Source organism: Thermobia domestica, chromosome 1 (genome assembly GCF_964235325.1).
Source record: "Thermobia domestica chromosome 1, izTheDome1.hap1.1, whole genome shotgun sequence".
NCBI lineage: Eukaryota > Metazoa > Arthropoda > Insecta > Zygentoma > Lepismatidae > Thermobia > Thermobia domestica.
The window spans coordinates 286,534,590-286,549,928 of record NC_137454.1 but is presented as its reverse complement, the minus strand read 5'-3'; the positions used below and the strand labels follow the sequence as shown (position 1 = coordinate 286,549,928).

Below are 15,339 nucleotides of genomic sequence, written 5' to 3'. Positions count from 1 at the left end.
GCTTTGGAACCATTTATTTACAGCTCCTCTTACACCGATATTGTTTAGTTTTTCGAGGAGTATTTGATGCGAATCAAGGTCGAATGCCTTAGTTAAGTCAAGAAAAATGCCAGTACATTTTTTCCTGTCGTCTAATGCATCCCGAATATAATCGAGATAACTAAATATCGCCGTCTCAGTTGACTTTTTGCGTTGGAAACCATTTTGAGCAATGTCTATTATATTATATTTTTCCAAGAAGCTTACTATACGTTTTTGCATAGTTGATTCAATGATTTTTGAGAAGGGCGAAAGTAAGGCAATGGGTCTATAGTTTTCTACCTTATACCTATCATCTTTTTTATGAATTGGTTTAATTCGTGCTAATTTTAATTTTTGAGGAAACTGTCCTGATGAAAAGGAAAGATTTATAAGATATGTCAAAGGTTCCTCTATATAAGCGGAACTTTTCTTCACTATTGTCATTGGAATGTTATCAAAACCTACTGACCATTTGTCTTTTTGCTTTGAAATTATTTGAGCAACTTCGTTAGGTATTACTGGCTGAAGGAACATCGTTTTTTGTAGCCTATCTTCCGTAGATTTTATTTCGAATTTAGTACCCGTTGCACTTTTATTTCCGATTTCAGTAAAATAGTTGTTCATAATATTAGCAACTAATACTGGGTCACTTATTTTAGTATCTACATAATTCAATTCAATGTTTCCTATCTCCCTAGAAGATGCTTTACTACTTGCTTCACTCTTTACTATTTTCCAAAGTGTTTTTGATTTATTTTTTGAACGCTCGATTTGTTTTTCATATTCCTGTCTTTTATCCATTTTTATTACACGTCTATATATGCACTTGTAATTCACGTAATATCTATTAAGTTTCGGGTTCGATAACTCTTGTTTGACTCTTTGTGTCAACTCTCTAATTGTTTTGCTGGATTTCTTTATTCCTGAAGTTATCCACGACTTTGTCTTATGTGTGTAAATTTTATGAGAGGTAGTCGGGAATGCTGCATTAAAATAATTACTATATATATTAAGGAAATATTCCCAGGCTTTATCTACTGTAGTTTGCTTGTAGATATCCTCCCATGTTTCACCGCTTAAGAGATAGTTGAAGTAAACGACATTGTCTGCGCTAAAATTTCTTTTAGTGATAGTTTTCGATATTCTATTAATATTGCTACTGGTTACATTTAGAATAGTAAAAATTTAAGCTTCATGGTCGGAAAATCCGGTATCGAAAACTTTCACGGAATATTCTAAGACATCTTTGTTTAGGAGCATTTGGTCTATTGCGCTTTTTGTTGTCGGTGTTATTCTGGTGGGTTCCCTAACTACTGGCGTTAAGTTGTATGAATCAATAAGAACCTGTACGTTTTTATCGATTTCGCTTGACAAAAAATTAACATTCAGGTCACCTATTACTACTACTTTATTACCTGGGGTAGTTAATTTTTTTCAGTGTCTCATCTAAATTGTGTGCTAGTACTTTAATATTACTATTTGGGGTTCTGTAAATACAAATGATAAATAGTTTTTGTTTTGGTAACTCCATTATACAGGACTCAAAAGTCTTTCGGTGTTGAGGTAAGTAAAATTTTTACATATATTTGTTTCTAATCCTATTTTAATGTATATCGCAACTCCACCTCTTTGGGTACCCGTTCTACAGTACCACTCTACTAGTGTATAGTTATGGATTTTATAATATTCTGTTTCATCTAATTTTAACCAATGTTCCGTTATACAGATTACATGTATATTATCTAATTCAGTGGAAAGTAGTACCTCCAGCATGTTAATTTTTACCTTATTGAGACCTTGAACATTTTGATGAAAAATATTAATATATGATACTACCTATCGATACATGTGTAGTATTTTGTTTCTTTAAGTTTCTTCTGTCATGTGTAAATATTGGTTTTGAATTTGTTAGCGTTTCACGAGTGTTTGAACATTTAGTAGTGTCGGTATCCCCTACCATAAAAAATCACTGGATAATATTTTTCGCGTTCTCTTCCGTCGTTCTTGCTTTTGGCCATTTTCTGTAGTTACATCGTTTACTCGATTGTTTTCTGTGCGTGGATACAATAACTTGTTTTCATAATTAAGATTACTAACATAGTATCTTTACTAATGTTACTGCTAATTTGGCCTGACCCTACAACGCCATCATAATCTGCTATCATCTTGCTACTATCTTCTGCTTTCTGGTTTAAATCATTTGACCTCTGTACTAAACTAATTCTATCCACATAATCTAAACTTACACCAATAGAGCGTGCATTTTCGTTGAATTGAACAAGGCTCTTGTTTGTAATATTTCTACTGTCAAGTACTACAGGAGCAACACCTTTCGTATTTTCTACTGAGACTTGCCATGCTAATAGTATAGGATTCCTCTTAGGCTGCTGTTTGACTAGATTACACAGTTTTTTCTGCCAAAATTGTTTTACCTATCCCGTTGAAATGCAACCCATGTCTGGTATGATATTCCCGTGGACTGTTGCTAATATCTAACACTTTAACATTTTTGAAATGTTTACACACTTTTATTTTTTCTTTATTAGTCTTCTGCACTTCTTTATTCACAATTGATGCTCCAATAAGATCGTGTCTGTGCGGTATAGTGCTTACTATGACATTTGTATGTGTTAGGTTGGGTAAGGTTTTTCTTAATACTTCAACTACACTAGTTTTAAACGAGAGTCAACCAAACGAGAGTCATTTTTTGCAACGTCATTTGCGCCATCTATCACAATGACAGTATCATTTTTTGTCATAACTTTATCATTCGTTACTGGTTTAATTATTTCACTGGGTACTGCGCCTAGTTTCACAATCCCTACAATTGACACATTTGCACTACTACGTTTCATTCTTTCAGCAATACCTCTTCCATGACTATCTCCGAGTAGTAGAATATTCCCTTGCACATGAAAATTTGGGGTCTTCACTTTTGAATCACAGTCTTCAACTTGCTTTACCATCAATACTGGGTTTAATTTATTTTGCACTGGTGTAACATTTATGACATTTTTTGACTCGCGCACCATAAAATTTTGTTCCGATGTTAACTCACTAGTAGTACTCAGTACCTGAAACCTATTTGTTACCTCAATATCAGTAGCTAATGATTGCTGCTTTTTTGCACGATTTATGTCATCTTTTTTCTTTACCGTTGTCCAATTTCCAGTTTTATCCTGTCCCTGTTGTTTTACTGTGTTATGTTTCACAGCATCACTATACAAATCTTGTATATGATGTGGATTGTTTTTACTTTCCTTACCTTGCACTTCTCCTTGCACTAGGCTGATGTTAGTGACTTGTAGTAATTTTGTAGTAAGTTCTATGTTTTCATTTTTTAGTGCATTCAACTCAGATTTCAGTTCCTGTATATCTTCTGTTAGAAGTTTTAAACATGCTTCTACACTTTGGATATCACAATCACAGTTGACTTTTTTTGATGCATGACCGTCTTCTGTTTCCAAAGCATGATTGGGGACCTGAAGAGTTTTCAGCTTTGATTTGTTCATAAAGATGTCCCTGCTTCTCATTTTATTTTCACATTCATCACAATATTCTGTAATACTATTGGCATTGTTTTTTGCCCCACAATTACACAACTTAATACCTTTACTTAAATTTGCTTCCACTACTGTTTTTTGTATACCTCCTCTAGCCGCCATCTTGGTTTTCGGTATATATATATATATATATATATATATATATATATATATATATATATATATATATATATATATATATATATATATATATATATATATGTGTGTGTGTGTGTGTGTGTGAGAGAGAGAGAGAGAGAGATTCTAATTTTCTATTCCTCTACTCCAGCTCCTGTTTCCAGTTTTCCATAATTGCTTTTAAATAAATAAACAAATAAAATCAAAATGAAAAAATAAATTGTCTTACTGGCGTATTGAAATCGTTAAAGTAGCTCTAAACAAATAAAGTAGGATCTATCTTCAGCGATAAAATCTCTTAGACATGATGTTCAGTAAATGAATCGTAAAGGTTTCGTATCTACCACTTTTTAAAAAATATTTACCTGTTTATGAAATATCAATTCCATATCCAATTGTAAGTAAATCGAAACATGCAAGTACGCGGCGTTTATACCAGATTCATGGTAAGTGCACTTAGACACAAACGAAAATGTTGTTATATATTGTTTATTATGAAATATTTTTGTAAAAAAAAAAATAAGTTTACCGTTCTCCTTTTATGTTTGTAGATTTGCCAGATTACGTTAGTGTTCATTTTTTATTTGGATTACCTGCCCATTGGATGGATGTCGTAAAACAATGGCGAAAGGATGTTTCACAATTTCCAAACTCGCAGATCAATGAATGGGGTAAGTATGAAATGGAAAATCAATAGTAGAAGTTGAAGTTTGTATCTAAGACTAAGATTGTATTTTGAATTTAAATTATTGGAACGTTTGAACGAAGTTTCTATCTTCATCGACAAAGTTGGATTTTCGGTTGATGTTTTAAATAGTACCACATTTTGAACCAATTCTTTCACAATCGTTCATTTTGATTACTTATTTGTTTTCTTTAGCCTACAGGGTATAGGCATAGAACGCAAAACTGTGAAAATAGCGGTGATAGATGCCTCTATTCCCGTAGAGACGAAAATACGGTCGTTGTTTTCTTGGATCTCCCCACACTACTGGAAGCAATATTTCAAAATGTTAAACTAAAATATATTGCAGTTCATTAAAAGTTTCTTTTCTGTTATTACTTTTTGTAGAATAACATGATATTTATTTTATTCCGTTTTCCAGTTGTAGGTCAGACTCATTATCCACCAGGCCATGCTAATGAATATATAACGTGAAGTTTGAAAAGAAAATTCGTTTTGTCACAAAGGATAGGAAAAAATTTTTGGAAATAGTTCTTATCCTGAGGGTGATAATAGGCGTTTTAAAATTTTTCGCAAAAATAGTGTACTTCACGAACAGGGGCGGTTCTGGAATGTAGTCGCAAGTCAACGTGCCTTCCACATTAATACGAAGAACAATTAAGAAAAAATGGACATTTATTCTTGTATACGAATGAGAAACGATCGAAGGAAAATTAGTTACTCTAATATGGAATTTGCAATCCTGATTGATGTCTATGAGAGATTTGACAATACAGTGTAAATCAGGAGGAGGTGGAACGAAGTTCATTTCTATTATATCAATATTTCCCTTTGTTTATTCAGAAAATGCCAATATAAAGATTTGCATTAGTTGAAGATATGAAATTTTTCATATAGACTCTCAATTAAAAATAGGATGATGCGTGTATCAGTGTTTCCAAAAATTTCACTCCTAACAAGGAAATGAAGGACTTCTCTAAGTTGGAAACATTAAAATTCGGTACTTACACTTTAAAATTAAGGGAGTATGCATTCCACTGTTTTCGAAAATTCCGTTTCTAAGGTGAAAAAAGAGATCATTTCTACAGTATCCAAATTTCGCTCTATTTATTCTGAAAGTATAGAATTTGATGATTTCCTAAAGGCGGAGGCGTAAAATTCGGTATATAGGCTCTAAATTTAGAGTAAGGAAACAGTGTTGTAGCCTTTTCGAAAATTCCTCTCGTTTAAACCGGGGATCATTTCTAAAATACTGAAGTCTCCGTTTGTTTTTTTAAAGGAAATGCTGAATGTGAGAATTTGCTTAATTTCGAAATGTTAAATTCGGTATATGAGGTCTTAATTACAAGTAAGGAAATACATGTTTAAACTTAAAAAAAAAAACTGTTCGTAAATGGGGAAAGAGTAATATGTGTAATAATCAAATTGTAGCATATTTATACCTATTTCGAACGTGTGTTTCAGCGTTTATGAGAATTCCGCTTCTGAAGCGAGAAATGGGACAATTTCTATAAAATTCAAATTTCTGGTTGTATATTTATCATATGTTATTCTTCCGATGCAGGGAAGGGGATCTTCTGCTAGTTGTGTAATAAAGTATATACTCTCATGGTTGCATATTTCTCTCTGAATACTAACATGTAAGTTACATCGTAGCGTTGGTTGTTAACACTGCATAAGAATTAGAATACGTTTCTTGGCACTAATCTAAAAAAACACTTTTAAAGTGTTTAGAATTATCATTTGTTTCATTTATTAAAAAACAAAAGATATCGTTTTACGTGTATAATAAAAACGGATAACGTAAAAGAAACCAGAAATACATAAATCTTACAGGGAAAACGTATGATTTGGCAACCGTATTTCGAAAGGTCCGTGCAATTAGTAGGACTTCGATGTATATTATATTCAAAATTAGTAGGATTGTGATTAATTACAGTCCCAAATGTAGATTCCTAAGTAATCATAGAGAGGAGCAACCAACGGAAGAAGGAGAACATGCGCCCACGAGAGAATTTTTCCAACGAAGAGAAGCAACTATCGATGAAATACCATTTTCATCGTAACATGTCAGCAGCCCAAATTTTCGCCGACACCTGGGTGAGCATGCACCATTTCAAAGAACTGCAAAAACGGTTCGGAAGTTGTATCATAGCGGATGAAGCACAGGAATGCCAGCGCCGAACCTCGACATCAAATGTGGACGCCGTTCGGCAGATTGTGCTTGAAGAACCTACTATTAACTTTGAACTCTTAGTTGAGTGAAAGAAGATCTCAAAAATAAGCGTTTACAGAATTCTCATGATAGAATTGTATTATACGAAGAAATCGTCACATTGAGTGCCACATGCTCTGAAAACAGAAGAGAGGACGTCGTCTCTAATTCTCGTAAGATTTCTGCAGGCTTGGGAATGAAAGTCAGAATTTGAGGAAGATGGGTAATGAAACGTGGATTTTCCAAATTGAACCCTCTCACAAAACAGCAAAACATGATCTGATCTGGAAAAGGTACAACATCGCCGAACGAGGGACACCGTTAGAAATCGGAATGCAATGTTAGGTTTGCAGTTTTGATGTGCAAGGTCATAATCATGGCAGCCATCTTCTTCGATGGCTGGAAAACGATGACATTCCAGTTATGCAACCAAATGCTTCTCCTCAATGTTCACCAATTTGCGACACCAACCTAACTATTCGTTCCAAGACTGGCTTCTCTACTGCGAGAGCAACGGTCTGCCCAATGCATTGACTTTATTTGTGCTTCGCGGATCCAACTCTGTACGCATCGCCTTGCTCATCCAACCTCGCCTCCTGTGATATTTGGTTTCTGCCATAGATAAAACCTAACATGCTTGGCAAACGTTACAAGCATCAATGATCGATGCAGGCCATTCCAAACTGCTAAAACTGGCACCTCTTGATTTTCAGAACTATTTTTCTAAGTGGATCTGCAAACTACAAAATTGTATGCAGGTAAACGGTGATTATGTATAGAAATAAGAAATAAACATGTTTTCTGAAAATATAACTAGTGTTCCTGTATTATTAATTGTTCTTCCTAATTACACTGACTTTTGGAACCCTTCTTATTTAATGAGGTACAAGTTGTATCTTGGGCACTTGTGGCCAGAACAGTGAGAAAATTATTTCCGTCACTGTCAACAATGAAGTAAAGAATTCACTTCGAAATAATATGTTTCTCTCGAGCTCTAACTACTGGATTGATTTGAAACTCGCATGAACTATTGAGAGTTGTGTTTTCATCATTGGCAATCACAAATGAGAGGAGAAAGTTCCAAAGGGAGAATTTTGCCCCAAAAGGTTATAGTTGTAAAATTTAAATTATTAGGCGAATAATATAATGAATGATTATTTTGTTTCTTACATGATGTGAAGGAGTTTTCAACCTCAAATGCCTACAGTACTTATGAAAAATTATCTTTTAGGAACTTGTGAAATAAACCCCAACGAATCGAAAGTTAAGGAGCGTGTAACGCCAGGAGGTTCGCCTTCAAACAAGAAAAGTAGAGAACCTTCGCAGGTATTTAACATGAATTTTATTTTCAGTTCGGTATTTAATTTGTTTTATGTATACAATTGAAGTTTACCACTGTTTGAACCTGTTTCTTCTTTTTTTAAACAGTTCTTTTTGTTTATACTTGTTCTCTGCATCTTTTGGTTGTGAGCACTGTATTGGTATTATTTCCTTTTGTGCCAGCAGGGCAGTTCCTGGATTTCTGTCTTTTACTGTTACCGACTCTGCCTTTTATAAAGATAACTCATAAGGGAACTTAGCTACGTAATACACGCCGGATTTAATGAAACCTAGAACAGTGGACATTACAGACAACATATAGAGACCCATATTTTGTTATATTAGCAATTGTGAGGTCCTTATAACTTAAATATTGCACGTATTTTGTGGCAGTGAAAACCACACAAATAGATATCCGATTTTAATGGAACTTATATAGTGGACACTAGACACTAAATAACGAAGCTGTATTTTGTTATATCGGCAACCGTGGGGTTTAAAGAGAACCCTCCAACTTCAATATTGCACCTGTTTTGTGGCAAGAAAAAACAAAGAAATACATTTTCTATTTTGATTAAACTTATAAAGTGGACACTAGAGACAAAAGAAGAAAATCTGTATTTTGTTATATCGACAACCGTGGAGTTTAAGGGGTAAAATCCCTCCAACTACAAGACGATACAATTCCACATTCTGTGAACATTACCCATTACTTATTGAATAAAATTGTCACAATAATGATACTCTTGTTAAAAAAAATTGTGAACACAACGACCACTTGCACCAACCGCACCTTGTGATTGCAACTTCAGAAGATATGTCACATGTTACTTTTTCGTTTTTGTTGATCAAAAATTAACAGCCGTTTCAGATGGTGGTGATTGACGTGCAACGTGCCCTGATTTGTACCACGCACGTTGAAATATACTTTGAAATTGCAGAAAAAAAATGACTATGCACAAGTGACTGTAATTTGATAATGTCACTTTGCACATACAATTTAACATCAGATTCCCCCAACTTCACAATGTCTGATAATCTAAGTACAAACTGTTTCCACAATCGGAAACCATACCCATCCAAAGGTTGTAAGTGACCAGTGAGTCTTTTTTGGTATCGTCAGCTGTGTCATGTTTATTTCCTCTTGGGTGAGTTCCCGCACATCCCTCTCACAAGAATCAAGTAGGAGCACACTATTGGTCATATTACGGAAATACATTTTCTGTAGCCATATGCGGATCTTCCCTGAACGTAGTGCAGCCAAATATACGTTCGCTGGACGGAACATTGTGTCTTTCACTTGCTGCATCATGGCAAAATACACCGAAACTAGTTCTATAACACTAGTTGCATTGATGCACATGTTACCAGTGTACGCAGTTGACTCAATGCAACTAATTGTGTGTGTTGTAGATAGGATCCGAATTTATATTGAATGTAAGAACGGGTGCCGGTATATTTTTGTTCTTTATTTGAAATCTCTGGTCAAAGTTTCTACTTGAAATATTGACACAATTCATATAAATGTGAAAATAGCAAGCGTCATTGTAAGTGATCAGTATTGTTTAAGTTCATTTATAATGAAGAAGAATGGATTTTCGTGTTATGAACACTACTGTTGTCAGATTTATTTATGTAATGATGTGAAGTGATTCTAGCGATATGACAGTTATTGACACATTTTAGCAGTTGCTAACCACAAACTTATATCATGGCCAAACTTCTTGTGCCATAGGTTCTTGATAACATGTATATATAAACATTAATCTTTCCATCCATGTCAAATGTATACGTTTTGTAATATTCATATCAGATGTAATTAATAAAAGCTCAGTCTTCCTTTTCCTCCACACTTTAGCCTTGAAGCCGCACGGTTGCCGATATAACAAGATACGGGTCTCTTTATTTTGTCTGTAGTGTCCTCTGAATAAGCTACGTTAAAATTGGCGTGTATCACCTGGGTACCTTCCCTTGTAAGTAACAATTCAAGAGTCCGTAAATTTCTATATTGTCAATGGACTAAACTTTTTTCTTGTCAGCAAAAGGTTGTTCGCAAATTTGGCAAATACATATTTTAAAAATCTAAACTTATTTAATTTTATCTGTAGAAAAGCTATAATTATTGTATCGCTGTCGGGAAATTCAGACTATGGAAAAATGACTATTAAATGAAAGTTTTGTCTTTTAACGCACCCAACCGATATTTTTCAGAGTTGTCTTCCTATATGTAGGACTCTGCTGCCAGAATAATTTTCGTATATAATGTGGACAAAAATCTCGCTGTAATGGTCGATTACAAGAAAAAAAAAAAAAAAACAGGTGTTTACTGCACTGTACAATAATGACAGAGCAGAAATTAGGTTTTTCTGTCGGTAATTCTTCAATTTGCGAATCACTTATTACAGTTTATTCTATAAGCCTGTATTTGACTTAAAATCCTCATTCTACATGCTATTTCTTTTTAATAGGCTGAAAAAGAAGCAGTGAAGGTGTTAAAAAACTGGCGTCCGGTTCTGAATTCTGAAGGGAATCTTTGTATAATAGGAGATAAAATAAAGTAAGTTCAGTTTAAAGATGTTCATTATTGATATTAAGCTCTTATTTTAGGATAGAAACAAATTAATAGACCTCAATATTATTTGGATTATCTAAATTTTTAGCTATCTAGGAACCTGCAGCTAATTTCACAGTGATGTATAAAAGCTATGTTCGCGATCAGAGGCGTCATTTCAGACTTCGGTTGAGGGGGGCAAGAGCACCACCGACATAAGACTTTCACGTTTTATACTAGTATATTAGTAGACAATCGATTAAAGTATATGTATTCCTCAAACTCTTGGGGTTGGAATTGCCCCGTACTGCCCTCCCTAAATGACGCCCCTGTTCGTGATAAAAGAATTTCTTGTGCTATTTACATTTTGAAGTGAACGTTATAGAACAGCTTTCACAGCTTAAAAAAAGAAAAATATTTGCTACAAATAAAATTGACATTGTCAAAAACATATTTCGCATGATATCAGACGTAGCTATAGTTAGAAAGACAAGAAAAGAATGGATGTGATAGATAAAACGAGTAGTTGGCATTATCTACATAGTGAAAAATGTCAAACGTAAGCTTGACTGACAAATGAAGGTAAAGGAGCAGAATGTTGTCAGGAATAAAACTTTATATCTGTTCATTCAAGTAAAAGTTATTGTGAAAGAAATATTTTCAACGTAAAACTGATCGTGCTTGTTTGTGTTGCTACGGAAGTTTCTTATTGGTAGAAATTACATTGTCGACGTTAATATTCGCCGTAAGTAAGCAATTTTATGAGTTAGAAATGCTAAAGTTGATCGTCACAGAAATTGGATGGTGATTTCTTTTTTGACCAAAAGTTTAAATTTAATTATGCCATCGCGTAGAACTAGTCTTCCATATAGTACATGCCATCAATTTCAGAAAAAAAAAAAAAAACTGTCTTAGTTACGGAGATACAAAACTTCAAACAATGTCTACGTCACGGCAACAGAAACAAGTTTTTCGGCTGACGTCATATCGCTTTCCCGCTCTGAGCCGTATTGAAAGCTTTAGATTGCAGTTTGATACTGTAAACCAAAATAAATTTAGTAAAAGGAAAGTGATAAAATAAGTCAAATATTTAATGTAGATAAAAGTAACGTGTTACTGAGATCTGTTCTTCAAGTTTAAAACACACTAAAAGTCAAATGTAATATTCTATTAATACAATAATATAATAATAATAATAATAATAATAATAATAATAATAATAATAATAATAATAATAATAATAATAATAATAATAATAATACAATAGGGAACATTTTGTCCTATACCAGGTAAATCCAATCGTGATTATTATTTTTTCTTAGAATTTATTCTATTTTTCTATCTTTTTGGCCTATCCAAAAGTCTGTTTTCTAGGCTTCTCAACTAAAACTGTAAAATTCGACGTGTCTTTGCATTGTAAGCAACGTATTCCGATTGAGCAATACTATTTCAGATCGATATGAGCGAGCTATCCTTTTTTATGTATACGTTACCAGTCGTCTTACAGTTTCAGTATTTTTTGCTCCTCCTTTTCCTAGCTAATATATTGCTCTTTAAAACAAGAAAGATCTGTCAAGCGTCTTTAAACATATTCTGAAATACATTTTCTTGAATACTGGACCAAATTATGTATTGACTTACTTTCAGAAAATAATTTTATCTTAAAACAAATTGTAGATGGTACTGTACTTATTTCTAATGCAGTAACTGTAATTATGATATAAATAATGTATATAATGAAAACCATTTCTACAATATACAAATATTGTATGAAATTAATATCTGTCTTAGCTTGGAATACACACACACAATCATTACAATGTTATAAATCCAGCATTCTAATAACTTCGAAAATTCGAAAGTAGCAATTCCCAACCTTTCTGATGTCGTGAACACTGTACCACCTTTTAATTTCCCGCCGTTCCCCATGACTTTGCAAAAATATTTAACATATCATAAAAATGATGTGATAGATTACAATTCAAGACGAGATTACACTTCAAATCTCATTTCGTGGGCGACACTAGGAAAAATCACAAAGCTTATGTCCTAATTTGCAAACATGATGAGATAAAGTTAAATGAAAATAAAATGTCCCGTAAACTCCTTCCAGTCTTTCTCGGCTCCCGGAGGGTCCATGGACAAAAGATTGGGAAACACCGCTCTATTGTGTATTCTTTAGTTCCTGATCTCTTTCCGTCTAGAATGATAGTTGCAAGCATATATTTTGCAACATAAATCTGTTTGTTATTTGTTACTGATACCATGCAAATGTTCCTTTGAAGGAAAATTCATTGAATACATAAAAAGTTTCATTTATTGCTTAATAAGTCAATATTATAGGTTACACTGTTATTTAGTGAGATGTCTTGGAATTTATTGAGACTCCGACCTATTCACGCCCTTGTTAGCGAAAGACAAAGAGCAAAAACAGAGTTTACACTGACATTTAAAATAAGAGAAATTAAAGTGAGTCAGAGAATTTCAGGGAAATGCTTCAAAATATGACGAAATTCACGAAATTGTTATATCTCACAGAAGAGTCAATTTTTTTTTTATTTGCTTACAGAAGATAAGCAAATGACAAAAAACAAAAATTATCATCCAAATAAAGAGGGTAGAGGAGCGTGGAAAGGTGTTAAAACTTCAAGCTTTGAACGAAAACGAACAAATGAAAAATGAAAAATTCAAATGCAGTAAATAAATAAGTAAATGATAATTTTGTTCTTGTAGATAATCAAAGAAATATAATAAATTATGATATATCGTTATTTATTTATCTTTATAAGTGTATTTAGAGTACCAAGATATTAAAGTTATTGTTAGTATTTAATCATTATTTTGTACTAATGTTTTATTTTATTCCAAATACAAGAAATGTAACTTACAAGTATTTACAAAGAGAAAGTATGCTTATACTGTATTTAAAGAAAGTGGGGCCGCGGTGGCTCAGTGCTAAAGCGTTCACCTCTGGTGTATGGGGTCCTTGGTTCGATCCCAGCTCGCGCCAAATGAGCTTTGTGGTGGACAAACACCGTGTGCGTGGGTTTTGTCGGGATTCTCCTTTTTCCTCCTACTTTCTTCATTCCACTATTTTCATTCTTTTCCCATCATCGTATCCTTTAGCTTAGCCGGCATAAGCGTGGGTTGAAAACTTAAAGATATGTTTTTAAAGAATGATAAAAGGTACGGATCGCCCAGGGGCGGATCCAGCGAGGAGCGATCGGGGCAATGCCCCCCCCCCCCCGCAGAAGAGAAAAATTCCTTATTTTATATATATAGATAAAACCCATTCCAGAGTTTGGAGCTCTTAAAAGTAGCTCTAAGAAGCAGTATTACAACCCACCGCCCCCCCAGAAGTCCGTCCTGGATCCGCCCCTGGGATCAACACACTTAACTTTCCCGCTCTAATTCCTTAAATTAAATCATGTCCTGTATTTATTAATGGAACTTTTTTTTTTTTTTTTTTTTTGTGAAATACGAGCGAAATTCTAAGGCGTTTTCGAAAAACTTCATTGAAAGAAAACTCGTCCCTAAAAGTAAACGACTTGTAGATTTTTTCCTTAAGAAATATCTTACGCCGTCTGTTAGGATTATTAATTAAATATTTGTTTATAAAATAATAAGAAAACCGTGTGTGTGGTATTTTACAAAGTTGTTAGAAAAATAAAACGAAAAACCTCTCTCCAAAGTAAACTACCAGTTGTGAATATTTCGATGAAAGTGATTTATGCAGTATTATAAGAGTAATAGCGAAATATCTATTTATGAAATGTGAAGAAAATGGCCTGACTCCTTGAAATAATAATAATAATAATAATAATAATAATAATAATAATAATAATAATCGTCGGAAGGAAAACTCATCTTCAAGAATAAACTACTCCTCGATACTTTCCAGCACAAATGAGTTATGTCATATTCTCAGGTTATTAATGTAATTTTTATTTATGATACATGAAGAAATTCGGCAGAGTAATTTTTATGAAAATCGTTTTAAAGAAGGAACACTCTCAAGAATAAACTACTCCTCCTCGATTTTCCCCAGAGAGATGACTTACACCACATGATGGAGTTGTTTTCAGAAAATTAATTTATGAAATATAAACAAAATCGTTAGAGTGGTTTTTTGAGAAAATAGCAACTTTTTTTTTTATTTTTACCCTTAAGTAAGCTTTAGGCGTAGGGAGAAAATTCGAAAGGCTCTCCTGGAAGGTCACATAAAAACCATAATTTTAATAATTGGTTGAGATACGTTGAACGATATGGTCTCTAGGTAAATGTACATAAGGACGAACGGACGAACAGATGCCGAAAAAACACTTTCTTGGTATCTATGGGCCTTGAAACGTGTAAATCCGTTGAAATCTCGAATTCGATTTTTTTTTTTTCATGATTACTAAGCGTTCTTCTCTTCTTTAGTTGAAAGTAAAAAGGAGTGTGTTGAACTTCTATGGAGATGGTGGAGGCAGATTAAGAAAACTGAAGTGATTATTTTTTCTAACCTTAACCATAAATGATAATATTTGAGATGTCGCGAGTCAGGGAAAATTTTCTTACTTCAAGAAAAGTGAGAAAATTCAGGGAAAGTCAGAGAAATGAATGCCAGAATTTCAAGGTGGACTCGGAATAAACGGCACTATTTTTATATTTCTTGACAATTAGTTCAGTTAACAAAATGTTCATCATACAACATAACTTTCTGACACGTTGATCTGCAGTATTGGATTTTATTAACCCTGTAAAATACATACATAAAAACGACCTTCTGGAAAAGAAAAGTTCACGTGTAGAGTACAATTTTTAATTTAGTTGTTTAACATACAGAAGTTTGTTTGACATGAACAGCATAGGAACAATTCTTTTC

General features: G+C 33.5%; 1 protein-coding gene across 8 annotated transcripts in view; it reads left to right on the top strand.

The window, feature by feature from the left end:
- LOC145661197 (uncharacterized) overlaps window positions 1-15,339 on the top strand; it is a 453,672-nt gene that overhangs the window by 281,381 nt on the left and 156,952 nt on the right. For all 8 annotated transcript variants that reach the window (XM_081726653.1, XM_081726657.1, XM_081726655.1 and 5 more), the window contains 3 exons: window positions 4,253-4,372; window positions 7,833-7,927; window positions 10,390-10,478. In XM_081726653.1, the coding sequence (XP_081582779.1) occupies window positions 4,253-4,372; window positions 7,833-7,927; window positions 10,390-10,478 (304 nt within the window). The remainder of the gene's footprint in view (window positions 1-4,252; window positions 4,373-7,832; window positions 7,928-10,389; window positions 10,479-15,339) is intronic.